This window comes from Chinchilla lanigera, unplaced genomic scaffold (genome assembly GCF_000276665.1).
Source record: "Chinchilla lanigera isolate Chin_1 unplaced genomic scaffold, ChiLan1.0 scaffold00032, whole genome shotgun sequence".
NCBI lineage: Eukaryota > Metazoa > Chordata > Mammalia > Rodentia > Chinchillidae > Chinchilla > Chinchilla lanigera.
In genome coordinates this window covers 15,065,031-15,077,993 of record NW_004955433.1, presented here as the reverse complement: position 1 = coordinate 15,077,993, position 12,963 = coordinate 15,065,031, and the positions used below count along the sequence as shown (strand labels likewise).

The 12,963-nt window shown below is 44.3% G+C and overlaps 1 protein-coding gene across 5 annotated transcripts in view; it reads left to right on the top strand.

The window, feature by feature from the left end:
• The window catches only part of Ciapin1 (cytokine induced apoptosis inhibitor 1), a 16,362-nt gene extending 3,399 nt beyond the window's left edge, over positions 1 to 12,963 (top strand). For 3 of the 5 annotated variants that reach the window (XM_005388390.2, XM_005388391.2, XM_013516203.1), the window contains 8 exons: positions 2,037 to 2,219; positions 2,645 to 2,797; positions 4,301 to 4,377; positions 5,869 to 6,037; positions 7,589 to 7,662; positions 8,742 to 8,857; positions 11,303 to 11,384; positions 12,006 to 12,963. In XM_005388390.2, the coding sequence (XP_005388447.1) occupies positions 2,063 to 2,219; positions 2,645 to 2,797; positions 4,301 to 4,377; positions 5,869 to 6,037; positions 7,589 to 7,662; positions 8,742 to 8,857; positions 11,303 to 11,384; positions 12,006 to 12,116 (939 nt within the window). In that variant the 5' untranslated portion in view covers positions 2,037 to 2,062 and the 3' untranslated portion in view covers positions 12,117 to 12,963. Of the gene's footprint in view, positions 1 to 2,033; positions 2,220 to 2,644; positions 2,798 to 4,300; positions 4,378 to 5,868; positions 6,038 to 7,588; positions 7,663 to 8,741; positions 8,858 to 11,302; positions 11,385 to 12,005 lie in introns of all 5 variants that reach the window. The other 2 variants (XM_013516205.1, XM_013516204.1) reach the window with 1 other exon arrangement.

Genomic DNA, 12,963 nt, shown 5'->3' with positions numbered 1-12,963 from the left:
AGATTTTCCATAGAATAAGGATTTGTGTGTGAATGGTGCACTAGATTATGAAGGCCTTGAATCCAGCAGGCTAAGGATGCTACAGTCCTAACCCTTTCTATTTTGAGACAAGTTCTTGCTAAGTTGCCCGGTTGGACTCAAACTTCTGATCTTTCCGCCTCAGCCTCTCAGACTGCCTGCATTACAGGCCTGTGCCACCATGCCTGGCTCAGACTAAGGAGTTTTTTTCTCTAAAAATTAAAATCATCAGTAATTGAAAGTGGCTGGAGGTGTTGCTCAGTGGTAGGACACTTGCCTAGTATGTGCAAGGCCCTGGGTCCAAACCCCAGCACTGCCAAAAAGAGAAAGATGACTCTGCCTTGTAGACGGAGGAGTCATTTGTTTTTCCTAGTTTTTGTTTATGGTATTTACTTTGTTTTGAGACAGGGTTTTGCTTTATACTAGTTGAGGATGCCCTTGAACTCACTATGTAGCCCAGGCTGGCCTATGAACTCAGAACAATCCTCCTGCCTTAGTTTCCAAGTGCTGGGATTATAGGTGTGTACCACCATGCCCAGCCAGGAGACAGACGTGTAAAGGGAACATTTTTAAGGAAGGAAGAATGTAGTGTGCACAGTTTACATTTAGGCCCAGGATAATTGTCATAATTGTCACCGTCAGCCACCCCTGCAGAAGTCAGAAGTGTTCAGGATAAGATTAATCCATGTTTGATCCTCTACCACCATTTCTGTCTTTAATTTCTTTCACCTATTTTAAGTCAGAAACTTGGTGGCATTAGTGTTGAAGAGAGAAGGAGAACCTGGCCATGGCTAGGTGTGGTGGTGTACTCTTGTAATCCCAGCATTTAGGAGACTGAGACAGGAGGATAGCCATGAGTTTTAGGCCAGCCTGAGGTACATAGTGAATTCAAGGCCAGCCTGAACTACATAGTGAGACCCTATTTCAAAAAAAAGTAAAATTAAATAAAAGAAGCTGGCAGTGGTGGCACACACCTGTAATCCCAGCACTCAGGAGACTGAGGCAGAAGGATACATGAGTTCTAGGCCAGCCTGGGTTGCATAAGTAAGTTCAAGGTCAGCTTGCACTACATAGCAAGGCCCTGTCTCAAAAAAAAAATAATAATAAAGAATGAAGATAAACATGCATCTTTTGACCTAAATTCACTGTAAACACTACATACTCACCTGTGTAACAAGTAGAAGAGAAAGTTGACCCACAGTGTAAAATTTCTGTATTTAAACATGGGCTTCATGAGCAGATAGATTGGGATTCAAGTCCTAGCCCATACTGTATCCTTGTAACTCTTCTGGTTATGTGACTTGCACAATGTCAATTGCCTTATCCCTTGAACTCATTATGTAGCTCAGGTTGACCTCCAATTCATGGTAATCCTCCTGTCTCAGCCTCCCAAGTGCTAGGATATCAGGTATGTGCCACCACACCTGGCTGAATTTTTATATTTTTTTTAATAAAAGAAAAAATAGTATTCAGTTTGCAAAACTTAAATGTGCTGTCTCTTTTAAAAAAAAAACATGAATTGTGGTTGGGTTGTGTCTGCCAATTTATTTGCTGTCCTTGCTGAATCATGCTTCTGCTTAATTAATGCCCTGTGTGTTTTGTATTGTTTAAAAGCTAACTTGCTTCAAAGAAGAAATAATCTTTCTGTTTCTAACCTCCTTACTTGTCTCTAAACCCCAGCTGCCCACCCCACCTCAGTTTTTTTGCTGTGCTGGGGATCAGTCCAAGGGTTAGTGCTTTACCACTAAGCTACATCCCCAGCTCACCTACTCCCTTTCTTGACTCTGCTGTGTCAGGATTCTAGCCACATGCCTTGATGGGGAATGTTGGGATTATGAAGCCTTGGGATAATAGGTTCATTTACTTAGACTCTAGCATCTATAGTAAGATCTCTCATGTCAGCTGCATTCGCTGCTGGGATGTTGGAAGTAGGTTGTGATGCTAATCGTATTTAATGATACCCCAGATTAAATTGCGCTGTTGTCTCTACTCAGTCTTGATTCTCTTTTGGCCAGTAGCTTTTAAGCTTGTGAACACTGCAGGAATGGCAGAGTTCGGGATCTCCGCTGGCCAGCTGGTGGCAGTGATCTGGGATAAGTCAGCCCCCACAGAGGCTCTGAAAGATCTGGTGGATAAACTTCAAGTGTTAACTGGCAGCGAGGACCGAGTGTCTGTGGAAAACATTGACCAACTGCTACAGTGTAAGTATCTACACACTGGGTCTACACAGAGTTGGCGGGTTTTGATGCAAGTGCCAATAGTTCCTTGGTATCTGAGTTTTGTTGAGAGTGGCACAGGGCAGCAGTGGCTGGTGAGTTACTTATCAGGTGTGATACAGTGGCTGTAAAGTGTAGTTGATTTCTGTAAGTATGCTGTTGCACATTAGTTTTTTGAAAACATGCTCTTCTTCCTGCTTCCTTTTTCACTTCTTTCCCAGAGCTTGTGAAAGGGATATGAAATTAGTGAGGCTGAGAGAGAAGGGCAGAGCTCCATTGCCTCTTCTGCTAGTGTTTGTGATTTGATAAGAGTTTACTAGAACAGGTAGGGGCTCATAGCTTTTGGGGTGGCTTGGGAAATTGCTTCTGGGGCTTAGGTGATTGCTAATTACGGTCTTCTTTCTTTTCAGCTGCCCACAAGGAATCCAGCTTTGACATTATTTTGTCAGGTGTAGTCCCAGGAAGTACTACTCTGCACAGTGCTGAGGTTTTGGCGGAGATGGCCCGGATCCTTCGGCCTGGAGGGTGTCTTTTTCTGAAAGAGCCAGTAGAGACAACTGTAGGTAAGAGTTCACAGGGTGCACACCTATAATCCCAGCACTCAGGAGGCTGAGGCAGGAGGACTTCCACAAATTATATAGCAAGATCCTATATGAAAAAACAAAACAAAAAAAACCAGATATCATTTGAAGGTCAGTATTCCTGTAGAAGAAACTACCCCTTAGGGATATATATTACTGTTAAAATCTGAGGCAACAGATCTGAAGGAACTGTGATCTTCTGTTGCAGAAAGAAACTACCACCTAAAAATGGGTGAGTCATTCAGCAGATGAAAAGTTAAACTTGGTGCAGTAATAAAACAGCATGGGCTGGGTGTGGTGGTGCACACCTGTAATCGCAGCATCCAGGGAGGTTGAAGCAGGAGGATCACCACACATTTAAGGCCAACCTGGGCTACATAGTAAGACCCTGTCCCAAAATAAACAAACAGAGCAAACAATTGTTAGATACAGAGAATGTGCAGGGAGGAAAAAGCCAATTTCAAAAGGTTCTTTGCTGTATGATTCTGTTCATGTTCTTTTTTTTTTGAGAAATGGTCTCACTATATAGTTCACACTGGCCTCAACTCTGTGTAGCCCAGGCTGGCCTAGAACACAGCGATTCTCCTACCTCAACCTGAGGAGTGCTGGAGTTACAGGCGTGCGCCACCATGCCTGGCCCTACTCGTATTCTTGAAGTAAAGTTGTACCAAAGAAGATCATGTTTGTGGTTGCCATGGGTTAGGTATGAGAGAGAGGAGGTACCTGTGGCTTCAAAGGAGTAGTATGTCAGTCTTCTTGTCTGCATATTTTGAGAGATGGTAGCATGGAAGGAGATGAGGTGAAGGGCCTGGGACCTCTGAACTTGTCTGTGTGTCTCTGTATATGTATGAATCTATAGATCCTGTGAATCTGTAGTTATTTCAGAACAGTGCTTGGAAGTCTGAGAGTGATGAGGTAGCTATTGATTAATTTAAAACTCATGACAATGTCCAAGAATTAAGACTCTTTGGCTCAGTGATGTAGCTGTCGGAAAGTCAGTCACAACACTTTAGTCAAAATATGACAAGTTATTTCATCAGAATAATAGAAGTGCAAGTATTTTTGAGATGTATAAGGATGCTCATTGTTTATGTGGCACTGTAAACTTGCAAAATGTGTAGAGCCATCAGTATTTGCTGGAAATTTAGACCTTGAGTGACTAAATACAGTGTCTCTAGCAACTTTATAGAAGGAGTACTTGTATTTCCCTGTACTTTTCAGTGTGTAATATTCATTATCTAGCATCCTTTAGAAGGGGAAAGTGATAAGAAGCATAATAATGGAATTATAATATTTAAGATCATAGATAAGAGCACTTTAAACAATCAAAAGGATTTCTCAAATTCAGGTGCTGTCACTAAACTGTATACACCTTAGACAGAATAGTTATTATTTGAGTACCTACTGACCCACACAGGATAGAGCCTTAATTATTTTTCCTGCTTTGACCTATAAAGCTATTAATTGGGGTTTTCCTCTTGGCAGTTAACAATAGCAAAGTGAAGACGGCATCTAAATTGTGTTCAGCCCTGACTCTTTCTGGTCTTGTGGAAGTGAAAGAGGTAGGTGTATGTTGTGTAGGTAGCCGTCTTTGCTGGGTTAAACCTTGGGTGACAAACCCAGAGTCTGTCAGAGTAGTCGGGCAGACGGGAGTGTTACCAAGAACTAGGAAGCAGGCCCAGACTCGCTGCACATGGGGATGTGTGAGCCTTCGGGGAGCAGATCTCCTTTGGAGAGACTTGACCGGGCCTCTGGGAGTGGCCTGTTGGGAACTCCGCAGTAGTGATAGTAGCAGGGAACAAAGAACAGCAACTGCTCAGCCCTTGCAGCCCCATCTCAGTGGACACAAATCTAGGCCTACTGAAACGCCGTGGTCTAGACTAGCCTCCCACTTTTGGTGGGAGAGTGAGGTAAGTTGGGGAAAAAATTGCATTTCTGACAATCCAGTGGAGATGATCACATTAAACAGAAGTGTGTATGTTTCTTTTCATATTCTTCAATGTTAAATTATTTTGGGTGTGGGAAAAGTGTGTGCTATCCGAGGATAACTGTAATATCTCTTACATGCTCTAGTACCTGAAATTCTTTATACCTATTGTTCCTTTCCTTTTAAAGCTTTCTGTGTTCGGTTCTAAATAAGAAATACTTGTAAACATTCAGTTTATACTAAAGACTATAGAATAAAAGTAATCTATTCTTTTCTTGCACTGTTTTCCTAGAGGAAGCCAACATTGCATTTTTATATTTCTGTTCAGACTATTTTCTCTGTATTTGGCATCATATGTATCCATATACTTTTTAATGTAAATAAATTCACATGTATACATTGTTCAGTTACTAGCTTTTTTTCCCCATCCTTAGATATCTCAGACACATCTATTTCAGTGTATTTTTCATCCCTCATTTTTATTAGTGACATAATGGCATTCCATGTTTCAAGACTATTTGATTTATTTAAAATTCAGTAACTGGCCAGGCGTAGTGGCACACACCTATAATCCCAGCCCTTGAGAGGCTGAGACAGGAGAATTGTCACAGTTTGAGGCCAGCCTGGACTACATACTGAGACCATGTCTCAAAAAATAAAAGAAAATTCAGTAACTATTGGCCATAGAGTAGGTACCCTGACACCCTCTCCCCTTTACTATCTTTTAACTTCCCAAAGAACAAGGAAAGTATTCCTTTCTCTCTTTTTTCCTTTAGGTTAAACAGTTCTATTATCTTCATTGTGACATGCCTCTGTCAGACCATCTCTGACACATTGTGGCCATCTCTGACATATCTCTACAGTCATAATCAGTAGGCCCCCACAGGGATTAGGTGTTGTGTACCTAGTGTTTCATAAAAACTTTAAAACTTTCCAAGTAGTGGGATCAAAGTTAACATGCTGGTAAAATTAGACTATAGGGTTCTGATCATTGAGCAGCTGACTGTGAATCGTGACATGCTGTTAATTGCTGCTGTTATATATTTAATACACAGAAATGCATATCTAACCCTGTGCGGGTGGACGTTTGATAGGACTGTGATCCCCTTAATATCTTGAATTTCAGCTGCAGAGGGAGCCTTTGAGCCCTGCGGAGACGCAGTCTGTCCAGGAACACCTGGGTTGCAACAGCAACAGTCTGCTGTCTGTTCAGATCACAGGCAAAAAGCCCAGCTTTGAAGTGGGTTCTTCTAGTCAGCTCAAGCTTTCCATCACCAAGAAGCCTTCTCCTTCAGGTAAGGCTGGCCTGGGCACATACTTCTGTGTGAATGGGCCTGGATGGACATGTTGGAAGTTGAGCCAGAAGTCTAAGTATTTCTAGAGGATTAGTTCTTTAATTTCTGTCATTTCCAAGTTGTAGAATGTATAATGTGTTTTTATCCTGGGTGTATTAGGATCTGGCCCTGCAGTGATGCATAGATATTATCTATGCAGCTCTTTCTGCACCAGAGGCCTTGTAACTCTAGAGGCCAGAGTCATGTGTTTAGATAATGACGTTTTTCCAGGTCCCAGAAGTACAGTGGGCACCCTCACAGTGCCTCACGGTACTGGTGGTGGTAGATGAGATGCCCTGTTGCTGTTGCAGGACTTTTTTTTTTTTTTTTTTTCCATTTTGCTGTAGTATGATTAAACTCTGGGCGTTAAGAATGCTGGAGAAGGGCCAGGTGTGGTGGCACATGCTGGTAATCCTAGCACTTGGGAGGCTGGGACAGAAGGATCGCTGCAAGTTTGAGGCCAGCCTAAACTGCATAGTGAAACCCTCTTTCAAAAAGAAAAATAAAAAAGAACGCTAGGCAATGGTCTATCACTATAGCTATATCCCAAGTCCTTTTAATTTATTTTGAGAAAAGGTCGTTAGGTTACCTAGGCTGGCCTCTAACTTGAGAGCAGCCTGCTTAAGCCTCTGGAGTAGCTGGGATTACAGATACGCACCACTATATACAGCCCACAGCTTTTCTTACTTGGAGGGTCCTGTGATGCTTATTAAACTATTTCTTCTGCCCAGAAAGTTCACTGTGTGCACTTGTGTACACACACACTTCACCACTTTCATCCTTCCTGCCACTGTTTTTTCAATGCCCGCATTATTGTCCCAGCTGTGAGGAGTGCAAAACTTGACTAATATTTACTGGCATATCCATCTGGCACCAATTTGACTGACCAGGCTAAGTCTTGAAGAAATTATTTGGAATCTTAACTTTTGAGTTCATGGTTCCAGAATAGGTAGGAGCAGCTTCAGTGAGCAGCTGGCCTGGTGGAAATCCAGAGGTCAGCTGCGGCAGTGATCACTCAGGGTGCTCACGTTGGAGGCCTTTCTGAGGCCCCCAGATCTCTGCTGTCTTGGCTCTTTGCATTCTCCTGACCTGGACAGAGAATCAGGAGCTGTGAAGCTTGTGTCTGTTATTTGTGTGACTTTGCCACCAACAGCTCTAGAGCTTAATTTCTCATACAGATTTAGAGGAGGCTAAAACTTAGTCAGTTACGAAATCTTTGACAGATTGCTCATTTAATCCTCAAAATACCTACAGTAGACAGTACTGCTTAGGCCCATGGTAGAGGAGCGGAAACTAAGATAACAAGGAGAAAGCAGTGGGAAGTGCAGACTTCCTCAGTGTCAGAGCGTCAGCCGAGAGTCCTGTCTTTTCAAGAGCTGCGCCAAGCCCAGGCCCCTGACTTCCTCTCCAGCTGCTCTGCACAGGCTCTGGGGAAAACGCTTGTGTGATGTTGCTCATAGTCTGTTCTGGCTGATTTTATGGAGTTCTTTTTCTTTTCTTGGTTGAACTCAGTGAAGCCTGCTGTGGACCCTGCTGCCGCTAAGCTCTGGACCCTTTCAGCCAATGACATGGAGGACGAGAGCATGGTGAGTTGGCACTGTGTTCATCGACTGCTTCTTCCAGGCCCTGCCTTGTGTGTGACAGCCATAGGCTGGAGTGACCTTTCTGGGCTCACAAGAGCTGCATCTTGGTAGCACTGTATATTTATTTTTTAGCATCTTTTCCCCACAGATTTTCTGGGTCTCATTTTATATGATATATCAAAGACCCTTGTGGGTGTGTGTAAACCAGAAAAAGAGTTTGTCCACTGGACTGTTTTTATCAGCCCCTTTCTCAGGACAAGTCACTGAATGCTTGCAGTGTTAAAAGCACCCTTTCCATCTTTAAGCATCTCCGTATATAATCAAGCCCTTTGTTTCCACACCTCCACTTCTGAGGCTAGAGTGGTGAGCAAAGTAGGTCATGTCCACATTTACAAAGAATCACACAAATAAGCTGTGGTGGTGCATGCGTGTAATCCCAGCACTCGGGTGGCTGAGGAAGGAGGACCACCTAGAGTTCAAGGCCAGCCTGGGCTACAGAGTGAGTCCAGGCCAGCCTGAACTTCAGTGGGAGACCCTGTCTAAAAAAAAAAAAAAAACCAGAAAACTTTAAACACAATAAAATAATTACACACACAAGTATTTGTCCTTTTCTGTGGAATTATATAGAAAATACTCTGTTTACGGGGCTGGGGATTTAGCTCAGCGGCACAGCGCCTGCCTGGCAAGCATGAGGTCGTGAGTTCGATTCCCGGTATCTGAAAAAAACAAACAAACAAAAAAGAAAATACTCTGTTTTTCACATAACTACATATATTCAAGTAAATACAGCCCTTCTCTCTATTCTGCTGCTCCCAGCTCTACCCCTCGTGCTCACACTCTCTCTGTCTGTTTATCTGTTGCAGTCTTACAACCATTTCTCATGTAAGTCAGCTCCCAGTTCTTTCGTACCGCATGCATCTTCTCGAGCGTGCGGTAGGGTTAAACATAGGGATTGGTCCAGAGTAAGGCAGAGATGATGCCTCCTTTATGCTAACCCCTGTCTGATTGTATCAGCTGTGATCACAAATATAGCTCTCATTCAACTTGAGACTGCATCACTAATTGCTTTGCGTGCTTTCCAGGATCTCATCGACTCAGATGAGCTTCTGGATCCAGAAGATTTGAAAAAGCCTGATCCTGCTTCCCTGCGGGCCACTTCCTGTGGAGGGGAGAAAAAGAGGAGGGCCTGCAAGAACTGGTGAGTCTGGAGTTCTCACTGCTTGATTGTATTGGAAAGTGTTTTATCGTGAGAGTGTCATGTAGAGGAGTAAATTAAGCGTGCATTGTAAAACACAAGCTGTGTGTACTGGCTGCCCACACTAAGGAACAGAAACGTTGCGAATACCTCCATGTCACCTGTGCATGCTTCCTCAGCCGCATTTGCTCCTCCCCACATGGTTCCTGCTCCAAACTGGGTTCATGATTCAGGGGACTTTAATTGTTGACCACCTATGTGTGCATCTCCAAACAGTACTTCAGTGTGTTACAAAGAATTGAGTCAGAGCCCACGCCTGACTCTGTAAATGTTCCCACATTACATAAGGGTTCCCCGGGGAAGGGAACCTGAGCAGGGGCTTTGCTTTGGTCTCGGCCTCTTTGAAAATGGACAAGCGACCCTCTGGGAAGTTAGTGGGAAGAGTTCTGAATGAGGAAATGAGGGGCTGGTGCATGCCCTTGGCACAGCTGGCAGGGTTGTAGAAGTGCAGGGACTAGAAAGGCAGCCAGAGTATGGTGAGAGAGGGACTGCTGTAGGCCTGCCCTAACCCAGGCCCTGCCCTCAGGAGTAGATCAGAGCAGGAGTAAGTGTCCCCAGCAGGTCTGGTCTCCATGTGTGGAGTGGAAAGTTGGACGCTATCAGCACACATTAGAGGTGAACCGAGGACGGAAACTAGGCTGACCCACATGGCCTTGGATGACGTCATGGCACGGTGCCAGCAGGGATTGTGGGATGGCAGCCTTCAGGGTATCCATCTCATGTGATGCAGAGCTGATGTGTTGGCATCTTCCTTCTCTGCTCCCTGCAGAGTCCCTCACTGTCTGTGTTAGCTTTTGTTTCCTGTGCTCTATGTTGTCCTCTGTCTTGGTTTTCTCTCTGCTGCTGGTGGAGCTTATTGTCCAGTAGTTCCTTAGAAAGGCTACCTGGAAGGTATGTTTTGGGTTTTGGTTTGTTGTTTTTGTTTTTTTTTTTTTTTTTTTTTTTTTTTTTTTTTTTTTTTTTTTTTTTTTTTTTTGTGTGTGTGTGTGTGTGTGTGTGTGTGTTAAATACCTGGGTTCCACTTATATATGGTTGGTGACTAAAGTCTAGAAATGTTGCTTAGAAATCATTTTCTTATGGTTTAGAGATAGTTCTGTTGTTTTCTTTTAGTTATTCTGACATTTGCAGCCAGACACATATTTTGATCCTTTCTATTAGAACATCTTGATCCTTTCCATAAGACTTCTTTCTCCATTTCAGAAATTTGTAGAGTCTTTACCTCTGTTATCATTGTGTAATAGCAAGTCTTGAATGAGAATTTGTTCTCATGTTTTGCACTAGTCACTTAGTGTATCTTTTTCTGTCTAAAAAGCCATGTCTGTGGCCTCAGGACATTTTTTAAAAATTTTGTTTAACCAGGAATGGTGGTGGATGACTATAATCCCAGAATTTAGAAGGCTGAGGCAGAAGGATTGCCACAAATTTGAGGCCAGGCTGAATTATATAGCACAACCCTCTTTCCAAAAAAAAGTTAAGAATTTTGCTGGGCATGGTGGCGCACGCCTGTAATCCCAGCATTTGGGAGGCTGAGGCAGGACGATCATTGCGAGTTTGAGACCAGCCTGGGCTACAGATTGAGCTCTGCCTGAGCTGCATATGGAGATCCTGTCTCAAAAAGACCAAAAAAAAAAAAAAAACCACAAACAGAAAAACTAGAAACAATGTTCATACTCATATGAAAAAAAAAATTAATGAATTTCATCTTCTGTTTGTTTTCTGTGAGTAACTTGTGACTTAAATATTGGACTCTTCAGTCCTGTAATTTTTTTTTCTCACATTTTCTATGTTCCCCATTTAGGGAGATTTCTTCATTTATCCTCCAAAACTTCCAGTGTTATTTTATTCCTACTATTCTGTTTTTATTTCTAAGTTTACTTTTTTTTGTCCTTTTTTTTAAATAACACATTCTGCTATTATTTCATGTGTGTGATACCTTCTCTTTTGAGGATGCTGATAGTTGTACATTTTTTACTCCTTGCATAGTTGCTGGTTTTTTTGTTTTTTTTGAGACAAAGTCTCACTGTACTTCAGGCTGGTGTTGAACTCACTATGTAGCCCAGGCTGGGTTTGAACACACAGAAATCTTTCTGCCTCAGCCTGTGGAGTGCTAGGATTACAGGTGTGTACCACCACGCCCCGCTATTTCTTTTTTTCTTTTTTCTTTTTGGTCTCTAACTTCTACCTTTGTTAAAGTGCCTAATGACCTTAGGCTTCTTCATGATTAGGAGTGCAGGACCATCTGGGCATACTGTTTTCTGCCTGGCCCCAAAGGCACCTGACTTGATACTTTTGTGGAAAGAGGAGAGACTTAGGGCACACTTCGGCTCTGCTGTGGATTTGGGGTTCCTGGGCAGTGGCAAATCCTCAGTAGCAACTGGTTTCCCCTAGTACCTGTGGTCTTGCGGAAGAACTGGAGAAGGAGAAGTCAGAGGCACAGAAGAGCTCCCAGCCGAAGTCAGCCTGTGGAAATGTAAGCATCTCGACCTTATAGCTTGTGACCCCCTGTGGTGAGGACATCATTGTAAACTAAGACATCTGCTCAATTCTGAGTGCACCATGCACATAGAGCAAGCAGAGGCCAGCGCAAGGGGATGTGCCTGGGAGTGGGTTAGCACCAGCTGCTCCTACCACAGGGAGGGCATGAGTCATTTTTATTGTTTGTTGTGTCTTTTTTGGAATAGGATCTTGCTGTATAGTTCATGCTGGCCTTGAGCCCACCATGTAGCCCAGGCTGACCTTGAACTCATTGTGATCCTGCCTCAGCCTCCCGAGTGCTGGGATTACAGGCGTGTGCCACAGTGCCTGGCTCATCGTCTCTTACTTTGACTCGTTTGTTCCTGCCTCAGAGTGGGACTGGAAGTTACAGAGCCATTTGGCTGAGCTTGGCTATGATTTGAAATGCTTAGAATAGAGACACATGGCCTCCTAAAGAACTTTTCTTGACTGTTTTTATGAGGCTAGATATCTTGAAAACTCCTAGTATTTGGGTCCTGCTGGATGTACAAGTGCATCCAGACATTTCCTCTGGGCTTGGGTCTTAGGTGAGCTGGCCCTTGGTGTCCCCATGTGACTTCCTGTTCTCTCCCCACAGTGCTACCTGGGCGATGCATTCCGCTGCGCCAGCTGCCCCTACCTCGGGATGCCAGCCTTCAAGCCCGGGGAGAAGGTGCTCCTGAGCAATAGCAACCTGCAGGATGCCTAGGAGGGACCCCGAGGCCATGCCTGCTCCACAGCCGCTCCTGGCCCTCCTCCTGCCTCCTGTGGACTTGCGTACTGTTTGAAATCTCTGAAATCTGTAGACAGAGCGAGGTGGGCTGCAGTGCAGTGGTGTTAGTGCTGCTCTCTCCCGAAAGACCAAGGTGTGGTAGGGCCTGGTTCCCCAAAACAGGCCCTGGTCCCTCGCCAAGTGTTAAGACCTCATGGTAAAATGCTGACATACACTCTTGAGCCAGACGTCCTTAGTATTTATGCCCTGTGACAAGCTCCAGGCACCACCCCTGTGACAAGCTCAGTGACCCTGCCACCTACATGTCCTTCCAAGTTGGCGGGGAGTCAGTACACACTCTTGGTGACTTGAGTCAACGGTCTCATGACCTCAGGGCACCAGAGAGGTCACTTGCTGGTTACTGTGATCCCATCCTGTGTCCCTCTGTCCACTTCCACCCCATCTGCGTCTGTTGTCATTTCTGTTCACCGACAGGTGTTACACTTGCACACTCCCGAGTGTCAGCTCCAGGAGGGTGTGTGGGTGCATGTGGTGTCCGTGCATCATCCGTGCTCTGCCCAGACCGGGACATGTTCTCTGTGGAGGAACTTGGCGGCCCGCACAGTGGGGCCAGTGCTGTCCTTCTAAGTAGCACCTCTTCTTAGTGCTGGTTGGTGAGGAACAGGGAAGACTGGCCAGCAGCGCATCTCTGACTGTTCTGCTGTGCATCCCCCACAGCCCCAGAACCGGTCTTGCCAAACACTTGAAGAGATGGTGTGGGTGTAAGAGACCGGATTTTTGTTTGACCAATAAATACAAGTGTTAACTGGTATTTCTCTGCAAA